The 12,796-nt window shown below is 38.9% G+C and overlaps 2 protein-coding genes across 2 annotated transcripts; one reads left to right on the top strand and one right to left on the bottom strand.

The window, feature by feature from the left end:
- Nucleotides 1-1,535: 1,535 nt before the first annotated feature.
- LOC109271333 (olfactory receptor 10A4) lies at nt 1,536-2,483 on the top strand. Its single transcript, XM_019456661.2, has one exon. It carries the CDS (start codon nt 1,536-1,538, stop codon nt 2,481-2,483), a length of 948 nt encoding a protein of 315 aa, XP_019312206.2.
- Nucleotides 2,484-4,791: 2,308 nt separating this feature from the next.
- LOC109271334 (olfactory receptor 2D2) lies at nt 4,792-5,783 on the bottom strand. The gene has a single exon (XM_019456662.2). It carries the CDS (start codon nt 5,781-5,783, stop codon nt 4,836-4,838), a length of 948 nt encoding a protein of 315 aa, XP_019312207.2. The 3' UTR covers nt 4,792-4,835.
- Between the last annotated feature and the right edge of the window lie 7,013 nt (nt 5,784-12,796).

Raw genomic sequence — 12,796 nt, 5'->3', positions numbered from 1 at the left:
GAGTGGGACACTTAAGTGATTGAACCACCCAGATGCCCCTCTTGCTGCTTTGGCTGTTTACTTCCCTCCTTCCTTCACCACCCTGACCATGTCTTGCACCTGCTCAGTACTTTACTCAAACATTATCTGTTCAGGGAAGCCTTCTCTGACACTCCCCACACCCCAAATGCCTATGTCCTTCTCCACTGTTTTATTCTTCTCCATTGTTCTTACAGCCACGTAACATACTATACATCCTATTTACATGACTTGTTTACAGTCTGTCTTTTCTACTAGAAAGTGAGTTATATGAGGGCAGAGATTTTTTTTTTGTTATGTTTACTGATGTATTATCTTTAGTATCTAAAACAGTGTCTGGCACAGAGAAGATAATCAGTATTCATTGAATAGACTATTCTTTTCTCTTAAGGATTAAAAAGTAGGGACTTCAGTGAGTTTGGGCAGTAGATAAGGAGATAAGAAGTAGATTTGGGAAGACAAATCTAGCATTATCTCATAATGACTACAATGGTTAGCATGTGTTATGTACCAGTTACATGCAAGTGCTTTAGATTTAGTCCTTCATTTAAGTTTATATTTATCACAATTTCAGGTCTCAGTTTTGAAGTTTAGTTCTTGATGCCATGATGAAACATTCTACTTATTTCTTACAGGATTTGATATTAGTCTACATATTTGAGTTGGTCTTTATTTATTAACATGTAAAACTTGAAGTGATATTTCTTGAAAATCAAGATGCAAGTCAACCAACAGAAACTGATGAAAGGGTTTATGTGCGATACATCTAGATTCTTTCTATGGTCTGACCCTGTCTTGAGTTTGTGTTCCCTTTTCTGATCACATATAGCTATACAGAGAATATTTATCCCAGGGATCAAAATAAACCACAGTCTCTATATTTCATGTCTCCTTGTATAAATTGCAATATTCTGAGTTTAGAAATGAATATATTTACATTGAATGTAGAATATATTGAGTATTCCTCCAATATACTGAAATCATCCTGAGGGTTGGCTGCTTGAGATTAGGGCGCATTCAGTTCTCTTCCTCAGGATCATTGGTAACTTTCCTTGATTTTCTCTTTCCTACCCTTCAATTTTGCAGAAAACATACCCTGGCTCACCTCATCAGCTTTCATTGTGCATTAAAGGAGTTTCATTGTGCATTGAGGAGAAATGCTTGGCCTGGCTGCTTTTTTAGTACCACTGAATGTTGAAGAAAGATAAGGTAGGAGCCCCAACATGAAGCTGTGATTTTGATCTCTATAGAGCAAAGTCAGGAGATATATAGGTATATGGTGTGCCTCAGTTCAATCTGAAAAAAGGTTAGTATTCTTCCAAAAATTATGAATCCCATAGACAGGCTTATTTTTTTACATTTTGGAAAGTACACCTTTTGATTTGCAACAACTATAACAAGAAAGGTAGAGAATGGGGCCATGGGAGGCTTTCTAAGGGTATAATAGAAGTCTAAATAACATATGGAGACTTCTACCTTCCTGGAGCATGAATGTCAATGAAATCCTGGACAGAAGAATGATGTGGGGAAACTGGACAATTGTCAGTGAGTTTGTCCTTGTGAGTTTTTCAACCTTATCCTCTGAGGTACAAGCTCTCCTATTTCTCCTTTTTTTGACTGTTTACCTGGTTACTCTAATGGGCAATATTCTCATCATCCTGGTCACTACAGCTGACTCTGCTCTACAAAATCCTATGTACTTCTTCCTCAGGAACTTGTCCTTCCTGGAGATAGGCTTCAACTTGGTCATTGTGCCCAAGATGCTGGGGACTCTGATCATCCAAGACACAACCATATCTTTCCTTGGCTGTGCCTCTCAGATGTATTTCTTTTTCTTCTTTGGGGCTGCTGAGTGTTGCCTCCTGGCCACAATGGCATATGACCGCTATGTGGCCATCTGTGACCCTTTGTGCTACCCAATCATTATGAGCCGCAAGGCCTGTGCCCAGCTAGCAGCTGCCTCTTGGTTCTCAGGGTTTCCAGTGGCCACCGTGCAAACCACATGGATTTTCAGCTTCCCTTTTTGTGGCCCCAACAGAGTGAACCACTTCTTTTGTGACAGCCCCCCTGTCATTGCACTGGTCTGTGCTGATACCTCTCTGTTTGAACTGGAGGCTCTGACAGCCACTGTCTTATTCATCCTCTTTCCTTTCTTGCTGATCCTGGGATCCTATGTCCGCATTCTTTCCACTATCTTCAGGATGCCCTCAGCTGAGGGGAAACGCAAGGCCTTCTCCACCTGTTCCTCCCACCTTCTGGTTGTGTCCCTCTTCTACAGCACTGCCATCCTCACATACTTCCGACCCCGGTCCAGCACCTCTCCTGAGAGCAAGAAGCTGTTGTCGCTCTCCTACACAGTAGTGACTCCCCTGTTGAACCCCATCATCTACAGCCTAAGGAACAGTGAAGTGAAGTCTGCACTGAGGCGAGTCATCCTCAGGACCCTGGGCCCTCAGAAACTATGATTGACTGACATGGAAACTGAAGGGGTGGAAGGCAAGGACAAAGGAGAGAGAAAATAATTCCTCAAATGGGTTCTGGTCTCTCCTCAGTCTAAGAGCAATGCTCTACCCACTAGAATTTTGGACTCTACTAGGATCCGTTTCTCAATGAAAGATCATGATTCTTTGGATTCTGTGGGATTGTGGTACCAATGCATCTGAGGATGCCGCCAGTTTACACAGATTAGGAGCCTATCCGGAGGTTGATAACATCGCTACAATTTGCCATTCATTACTTGTTTTAACTTTTCTTGAACTTCTTCACCCATGTCTTTTTATAATCTTCAGCTTTACATTTTTCTATTTGTCCAAAAACTCTACCTGCAACTCTCAAGGATCTTTTTTGCTTATAAGGTAAATTTATGATAGTGATGATAATAAATAATAGAGTTTTGTTTCATTCTTTCACTCACTTTTTTCAGCAAACTTTGAGTTTGAACTCAAAATTTCAGTGCATTTTTACTCATCATTCAGCATGTGTCAGACTCTGTTTAGGCTCTGAATACAGATTGCTGAATAAAATAGACAAATTTCTCATCTTATGGAATTTATGTTCTAGTGGGAAAGAGAAATAACAAAGCAATACTTAAAAAATTCTACTGGCTTAGAAAGTACCCGTGTTCAGAGGAATAGCAAATTAGGACTTCTTCCTCTACTACAATAATTGGTCTGTACAGTATCTGGAGAAAGACTGCTCCACATGGACACTGCCTCAATCTCAAATTATTCAACTTGGATATGAGAATTGCTTGACAAAAAGTGTGTAAAGGAATCCCAAGTTGAGTATAAATGGACATAATTCTAGGAAACTTCTGAGAATAACCCAAAGATTCTTTGTTTACTAAATTTTGTATGTAATCTTGTGATTGGGTGAAATCAACTGTCCTTTTTAAGCTTGCATATCACTCAACCAGTATAGCAGCCTGTCTTTATGGTTTTGTCCAGTGAACATAGTCCAACTCTGGATTCCAGGAAAATAGCAGACTTGGGATGTGTGCACCACAGCTTTGTGTTAATTAGTGAAATTAACAGAGTAAAATGGTATTCAGTGCATAGACATATCCTTTCCACAAACTCTATAAATAACTCTAACTCTGTGTGCTGTGGAGGTAACAGGTATCAAGGGGTCTCTTGTAGCAAGGGATCTAGAAAGGCAGCACATTCTAAATTATTACTACAAGAATTTACAAGTGAAAATATAGATCATGGGGTTCTGTTTGGATAATAGCAATCACACAGCTAAGTAGATTGACACCACTATACATTTATAATCTCCAATTTTAGCCAAACTTTAACTGCTCCTTTACATTTATTTTATTTGTCCTTGTATGGTAGGCAGAACAATGGTCCCCCAAAGATGTCCATGTCCTAATCCCTAGGACCTATAAGTATGTTCCCTCACATAGGAAAAAGGACTTTGTAGACAGAATTAAAATAAGTATCTTCAGATGGAGGGGTTATCCTGGATTTTTTTAATACAGTAACAGGAAATCAGAAGATAGGTAGAGAATGAACTCAAAATATTTATTCTTGTGGCTTTCTCACTTCCATACATCTAAGCCCACAGCTCCTGTCTGGTGGCTTTCAGACAGCTACCCTTTCCAAGTTCTAATTGTCCTTCAGGCCCAGGGTTGGTACCAGCTTCTTTCTTACTCTTTCTAGCCCTGGGATGTCACTATCTCCTGTTAGCTTCCAAAACTCTGTCTTTACCTTTATCTTATAGATAAAATATTCATGTCCCTTATTAAGGGTGTGAGCAGAGTGTGAGAAGGACAGCAGAACTCATATATTCTGCTTCATTGTACCCATGCTCTTCACTACCCACTTCAAACACACATACAGACTCATGTGCAGGCACATATATACTTAGCACCTATCTCATAGTAAGTGATTAAGTACTTAATTAAACACTTAATGTTTGTTAATTTATTGATTATTTGATGATGCAGAGAGATTCAAAAGATAAAAGAGATGGAGTAGGATCTGGGATAGATTGCTGGTAATATAAAACATGATTTAAAAAAAGACAGATTTTTACAGGTTCCAGAGTTTATAAAATGTGACTGTTTCTTGCAGGGTTTCCTAACTCTTAGATGCCAAAAAAAACAAAAAAACAAAAAAACAAAAAACAAGAAGGGAGCAGACCCTCATTGTATTGCTCCATGAATTATTGTCCTTCCTCTTCTATAAAGGAAGTGCTAGATGAAGGATGGAGGGTGGGTCCACAACAAGCCCCCAGGATCTTACAATATTCCAGTTTTGCTAAGGGAACTACTCAGCAAGTCTTATAAGTAGGGAGCCAAGAGGGTCTCACTGTCAGTGGAAGATTTCAAGCCTGCATGAGAAATTCCTTGTGGCTACTTTTCTCAGAGCTCCCTTCACGTCCTTGTTTCTCAAGCTATAGATGAGGGGATTAAGCATAGGTGTCACCACTGCATAAAACACAGACACCAGTTTTTCCTGTTCTTTGGAAGACTTTGGAGCCATGTAAGTGACAATTGCTGATCCATAAAAAAGGATGACCACAATGAGGTGGGAGCCACAGGTAGAGAATGCCTTGAGCCTCCCCACAGCTGACTTCATCCTGACCACAGTCACTATGATGTGACTATAGGATACCAGAATTAGGGAAACAGGTATGAGGAGAATCACAACACCCATGAGGAAAATGACCATCTCTGAAGTATGAGTGTCTGTGGATGCCAGGATCAACAGTGCAGGGGCCTCACAAAAGAAATGAGCAATACTATTGCTGCCTTGGTAGGGTAAACTTAGTGTAAAAGTGGTATCTACCACAGACACCAGAATGCCGCTGGTCCATGATCCTGCAGCCAGCTGGACACACACCCTCCAAGTCATGATGCTAGGGTAATGCAAAGGGTTGCAGATGGCCACGTACCGATCATAGGACATCACTGCCAGAAAGGCACACTGGGTGCACCCAAAAATGAGGAAGAATAGAAGCTGAGCTGCACAACGTGTGAATGAAATGACCTTCTTCTGGGATAGCAGGTGGGCTAGGGCCTGGGGAACGATGTTGGTAGAAAAACAGAAGTCAGCCAGAGATAAGTTGCAGAGGAAAAAATACATGGGTGTGTGAAGCTGGGAGTCAACCTGAACAAGGTACATGAGAAGTAGATTTGCAAGCACAGTGATGAGGTAGACACCCAGGAATAAAATGAATAGCAACTTCTGGGTGTGTGGGTCATCAGAAAGTCCCAGAAGGAGGAATTCTGTCACCTGTGTCTGATTTGTTTCTCTCATGGTTTGTCTCTTTTTTCAGTAAGAAGTCTCTTTTTTCAGCATGTAGTTTTATAACTATTATAAAACTATATAATTCAGATTTGAAGGGCTACAGAATTGCCCTCAATCACTACCAGCCATTCCAAGCATCCCCTTTATATAGATAATCACGCTGTTTTAGTTGGAACATTTTCAGTGTTGCAAAACTTAATGCTTCCAAGATGGTGCATTCATTTTTAGTGTCATCTGCAAATGTAGAGTAGATCAAAATAATCATCTTCTTTATTCTGAATATCAAAATTCTAATAATAAAAAAAGATTTGATTAATATATAAAGTGACGGCATTTAATTTCACTTCATTATCAACTAAAGCCCTTGAGTCTTATGTGGCTATTGACACACCTCTCCCGTCTTATGATGGTATAGATTGTTGTTGTTTTTTTTTAATTCTTTGGGTGTACAACTTTTCCTGTTGTCTCTTCCCTGACAAGACAGTCACTAAGGTATAAGAAATCAAAAAGAGCCAAAGTGCCTTGCAGAAATGACATTTTTCTTGGAGAAAATAAGCTGTTTTTGAAACTCAGGAAACCAGGGAGTAACTGGGTGGTGTGCCATAATCTCTTTGGCAATCCCATCCCAAGCTTTGGCTGGAACTCCCAAATATAGATCTTAAACATCAGTAAACTTCCAAAATAGCAGACAAACCATCACAACATTTCCATTTGAAGCCACCAGGTTGGCTAGTTTTCTGTGTTCAGACTAAATAGCACTAATCCACCTTCTCTCATTGCCTTGCATTATCTGTGTATTCCTCCCAGAGATTAAAAAGTCCTTTGAAAACTATATCTTTTTCATTTTTGTGCCCTTTTTAAGACATAGCATAGGGATTTATTTGATCAATTATTATTAATTAAAGTACATAAAAATAATCTGATCATATGGTTTGGTAGAGTTGTTTAAAAAGCCTACCAGATTCTCATGTCATTAAGACGACAACATAGATTGTTCCTGACTTTGTTCCCCTCACAATAAGAACAACCAACAACTATTCAAGAATAAGACACCACTGAGAGAAACCTAGAACACAGTGGTGAGGCTGAAGCAACCCTTGCACCACAGAGACCAAGAAAGATGGCATTAGAAAGGTAAGAGAAGCAGCTTCCTGTTGACTGCATTGTCCTTCCCCCAGGCCAGCACAGCACCATGTGAAGAGGTCTCCCCTGAGCCTCCTATTCCTCTAGTAGGAAACCCAGGGGAGACTGTCTGCACCACCCCAACATTGTGGGTTGCTTTATAAGGGAGACCCTACTCTGATCTCACACCACAGGGACTACAGAGGAATCGGTGGGGCTCAACTATTGGGAATCTGATTGTGATAGAGAAGGAAGGAGGGACTCACAACAATCAGCACACAGATCTTGGCAGATCAAATTCATACCTACACTCCCCAAAGACTAATCCCAACCAGCAGTTTTGCTCATCTGTAGAACCACATAAGGGGAACACTCTGACCAGAGAACAAGGTGGGGTGCAGATCTGCTTGTTTCAGATCCTCAAAGGAGTTTTGATGGCCCTAGAGCCTAGTTTGCTCATGCCCAGAAAGGGAGCTCAATCACAACCCTATCTGCTGTGAAGAGAGACTCTGGCTCCACCTGACCAGAAGGGCTGATGACAACTCCTGAAAGTGGCACAGTCCAGCAGCACTCAAGCTGAGAAGAGGGCAGGCACAACTGATTGCATCCAGAGCAAAGCCAATACCAGTGGAACATTCTTGTGCTACATATAGGCAGCGGCATTAATTCATAGCTTGGGCTGAAGGTAAATTCCAGCCCTTCCCAACTAAAGAGACTGCCTGAGAAATTAAGAGTAGCCTGAGTGGGCCATTCCCCTCCCACCCAGACTGGAGAGCTAGAACATAGCCCACCCACTGTCAAGAGTCTCTTCTGGCACCATCTGACTGAAAGGGCTGGTGACAACTCCTAGAAGCAGTCCAGTCCAGGGGCACTCAAGCTAAGAGGCAGGTGGGCAGAACTGGGAGTTTGTAGAGCAGAGGCTGGTGGCTCTGTTCCATCCGGAAACTTAGGGTATGTAAAGACAACAAACAAAAGACTTAATCATCTTTAGAGCTGCTCTCTCACTGTGCTCAGGCAAGAAATCTAATCTGTGGCCCCATTTATCACTGAATATAGCTTTCAGCTTGTCCAACCAAAGAAGCTAACCAGAGCACACTGAAAGCTGCATAGCCCATACAACAGCCCTACATGCAGTGGCACTTCAGCAGAGCACAGCTATGCCTTCTTTCATCTGCAGGGCAAAACTGATGACCTCACTTGACCAGGGAATTCAGTGCACACTCTGGATTGATTGGGGTCCTTAAACAATGAGTTTTACAGTGGGTTCTGTCCTACTGCCCTGCCAGTGCAGGGAAGTTATTTCATATACTATTACTGAATATAATACCCAGACCTGATCATCTAGTAAGCCTGACCAGAGAATCCAGGCAACCACAGAGCCCAGCCTACACCCTCACTTGGGTAGGGAACTGAGAAAGCAGTCATACCCAACTATTCTCAGACAGTGGAACATTTCCCATTATGTTAATAGAATGAAAGAAAAGAATCATATGATCATCTCAATATATACAGAAAAAAGCATTTGACAAAATTCAACATCCATTTGTGATTAAAAAAAAACTTTTTTTTTATTTCTTAGATCACCATTTTATTATGAAAGGATATAACTCAGGAACAACCATATGGAAGAGACACTGTTATAAAAATTCTTAACGTGTTATGCATGGAAGGAACATATCTCGATATAATAAAGGCCATGTATGACCAAGTTCACAGTTAACATCATACTCAGATGATCATACTCAGGTGAAAGATTGAAAACTTTTCTTGTAGGAACAAAACAAAGGTGCCCACTCCTATTCAACATAGTACTAGAAATCCTAGCCAGAGAAATCAGGCAAAAAAAATAAAAGGTATCACAATTGGAAAGGAAGAAGTAAAACTGTCTATATTTGCAGATGATATGATTTTACATATAGAAAATCTTAAAGACTCGATTAAAAATAAAGTTAGATCTAATCAGTGAATTTAGGTAAAGTTGCAGGATACAAAATTAATATACAAGATCAGTAGCATTTCTATACACAATTAACAAATTTTCCAGAAAACAAATAAATCAATCCCACTTACAATAGCATCAGGAACAATAAGATACTTAGGAATAAATTGAACTAAGTAGGTGAAAATTCTCTATTATGAAAACTACAAGACATTGATGAAAGACATCAAAAACACAAATAAATGGAAAGCTATCCCATGTTCATGATTGGAAGCATTAATACTATTAAAATGTCAATACTACAAAAAGCTATCTATAGATTCAATCCTTATGGAGAGTCCCAATGGCATTTTTTACAGAAGTATATAAAACACTCCTAAAATTTATATGGAACCACAAAAGACCCAAAATAGCCAAAGTAATCCTGAGAAAGAAGAACAAAGCAAAAGGCATCATACTTCCTGATTTCAAGCTAAAAAGCTATATGATAAAGCTATAGTCATCAAAAGCTATAGTCATCAATTCCAGTATGGTACTGGTATAAATACAGACAAATAAACCAATGGGACAGAATTGAGAACCCAGAATTAAACCCAAATGTATATGGACAACTAATATTTGACAAGGGAATAAAGAATGCTCATTGAAGGAAAGACAGTGTTTGCAGTAAATGGCAGTGAGATAATTGATATTCATATGTAATAGACTCATATCTTATACCACTCATAAAAATTAACTCCAAATGGATCAGACTTAAATGTAAGTCCTGAAATCATGAAACCCCTAGAAGAAAACACAAGAATAAAGCTCTTTGACATAGGTCTTAGTAATGAATTTTTGGATATGACACCTAAAGCATAATCAACAAAAAAAGAATGAACAAGTGGGACTACATCTAACTAAAAAGCTTCTGCACAGCAAAAGAAACCACCTACAAAGTGAAAACCAACCTATGAAATGGGAACAAATATTTGCAAACTGTATATCTGACAAGGGGTTTATATACAGAATATATAAAGAACTCATACAACCATTAGTCATTAGGTAAATGCAAATTAAAACCACAGGGACACATATCACCACATGCCTGTTAAAAAGGCCATCAAAAGCAGACAAGAGATAACAAATGGTGGCATGGATGTGGAGAAAAGGGTACCCTTATCCACTGTTGGTAAGATTGTAAATTGGTACAGCCACTGTGGAAAACAGTATAAAAGACCCTCAAAAAATAAAATAGAACTACCATATGATCCAGCAATTCCCTTCTGGGAATATATCTAAAGGAAATAAAAACACTAACTTGAAAAGATATCTGTACCCCCATGTTCATAGTAGCATTATTTACAATAGCCAAGACATGGGGATGCCTGAGTGGCTCAGTCTGTTAAGTGTCCGACTCAGTCTCAGCTCAGGTCTTGATCTCAGGGTCATGAGTTCAAGCCCCTGACTGGGCCCAGTCTTGGGCTCTGTGCTGGGCATGGAGCCTACTTGAAAACAAACAAAACAAACAAAAAAACAAAAACAATAGCCAAGACATGGAAACAACCTAAGTGTCCAGTAATGTATAAATAGCTAAAGAAGTTGTGATATATATACAATGGAATATTATTCAGTCATAAAAAACAAGGAAATGATACCATATGCAACAACATGGATGGACCTTGATTATGCTGACATTAAAGTACACTAAAGTACAGTTATTAAAATCGTTTTAGAAAGCAAATATACAATAACACATGTGCTTCCCTATTAACACATTAAAATTCAAAATGTTGTGACAGGTCTAATAACCACCTTACTTTCAAAATAATGAACTTAAAGGATATTTTGAGGTATCTTTAACAACTCTAATTTCTGTTGGTGATAAAGTCATAGATATTGCTAATGATAGTTTGGCTTAATTACCAACCTTCAAACAAGAAAGAAAATTTGAATTTCTGTTAGAGTAAAATAGAAATAAAGAAGTAGCATTCACATCTAAATTGAAGAACACTCTGAAGTTTAAGTTAAGAACTCCTAGGCTAAAGAAATTCCCAGTTTTCTCAAAAAGATAGTATTACATTCTATGTAATTTGATAATGGAGTCTTAGGTATCTGGATAGGTCTGTGAGTCAGTGATGAAAGGTTCCAATTCATCACAGAAAGAATAAATGAATAAATAAATCCTTAATATAAACAATCACATTTATGGTTCCCTTATCTGACCATAGGCCACATTTCCAGCCACTTTTCTCACCACATAAGTAGGACACACTGTGTTTTTATACCCCACTGATTTTTGTAGGGCATCATCCCCTTATTCAAATGTGTGCCCACTACTCAAGTTAGCATCACTTTCCTTGAACATTCATCACACTTTGAATGTTCAGTCAGCTTATTTGTTGATCAAACGTTATTGGCCAAACACATGTTTGATACTGGGGAAAACAAACAAACAAACCAAGCTCCTAAGGCCGAAGAATCTCAGATAGGAGGAATCAAACTATAGTCATGTTTTATCCTCAGTGACAATATGGTCTCAGGGACATCGTAGATTCACAGAAAATAATAGTTTACTGAATGAATGTACTGGGCCAAGTGAGTCTGTATTATCTAACAATTACTTAAATCAAACTAATATAGAATTGTTTCTAAAGAAAAATGTAGTCCATTGCCAAAATAGCTGACATAAAAATACATTTTGAGGGGCACCTGGGTGACCCAGTCAGTTAAGCATCTTATTCTTGATTTCCGCTCAGGTCATGATTTCATGGTTTGTGAGTTCGAGCCCCATGTTGGGCTCTGCGCTGACAATGTGGAACCCGCTTGGGCTTCTCTCTCTCTCCCTCTCTCTCTGCCTCTCAAAAATGAGTAAATAAACTTAAAAAAAAATACATTTTGAGACCACACACTATTTTAAGATACGTAACTTCAGAATTACCTCCATCTAGTGGAAGGTATTAACCTGATTAGTTCTTAGAGTCTCCCCCAGGACCTTTGGACTTTGCTTCTCTCTCTACCACAGTTCACACACTTCCCAGGGAAGAAATTAATGCATGTCTCTAAATCTCAGGGAAAATTAAATGGTAAGCAAATATTCTCAGTTTTGATGAAAATAACATAAAACTAAACATCTGTCACAAAGCTTTAAGTGATGCCTGTAATCAGTGGTTGACTTAATGAAAGGGCAGCTACAGAATATTGCTGATTTCTATAGCTTCATCTGGCTTATACCTACATGTTTTTACAGATTACATTCAAGAAAAATATTATCCGGGAATACTTTCCTTTCTGATCCACACATTTTTCCCATTCCCCACTCCCACTCACTCTGAACACATATAGGTATAGGCATATACAACTAAACACATTCACAAACTAAATATATAAGTGTACCTTCACCATCATATATTTACTTCCATCATAGCTAATAACGTTACATTGAAATTACTTTCTTTCTCTGTGGTGGTAAGATATTCAAGGGCAGGGACCACATCTGACTCATCTTTATTCACAGAAAATAGGATAAATGCTGGTACAGAGTAAGTGTACAATACATGTCTTTTGAGCTAATTTGACCTGAGCCAAAATACCAGGAGACAGAGAGGTCAGTGTGAGTCAGAGATGAGTGTGACTTGTGATCTGTCAGATAGGAGCTTTCACTGATCCTGGCACCATAGTAGAAGCCTACACCCCTGACCTCTCTTGATTTGTTTTTAAAAGCATATTATGCTCTAATGCAAATGTGGAGGAGAAAATGTTCCCCCAGGTGACTGTGAATCTGCCCCCAGGGTCAGAAAGCTTCTGAAAGAAAATCATATTTATATTGTCAAACTTCCTCTCCTTTATTCTGCCTTTTCCCTAGATTTGACATCAACTTTTAAGTTCATTTCTCTAAAAGTGACATATATTATGAATCAAACAATATGGTAGGATAACAGAGCCATGTGTTGTCTAATCTGAAATTATTTTTAGGAAGAAG

This window comes from Panthera pardus, unplaced genomic scaffold (genome assembly GCF_024362965.1).
Source record: "Panthera pardus isolate Hobbes unplaced genomic scaffold, ASM2436296v1 HiC_scaffold_12, whole genome shotgun sequence".
Lineage (NCBI taxonomy): Eukaryota > Metazoa > Chordata > Mammalia > Carnivora > Felidae > Panthera > Panthera pardus.
Note: the sequence above shows the minus strand (reverse complement) of the source record. Positions and strands in the feature narration are given on the sequence as shown.

What these genes read in the sequence shown, in the direction of transcription:
- LOC109271333 (XM_019456661.2), top strand. Translation starts at nt 1,536, where the DNA reads ATGATGTGGGGAAACTGGACAATTGTCAGTGAGTTTGTCCTTGTGAGT.
- LOC109271334 (XM_019456662.2), bottom strand. Translation starts at nt 5,783, where the DNA reads ATGAGAGAAACAAATCAGACACAGGTGACAGAATTCCTCCTTCTGGGA.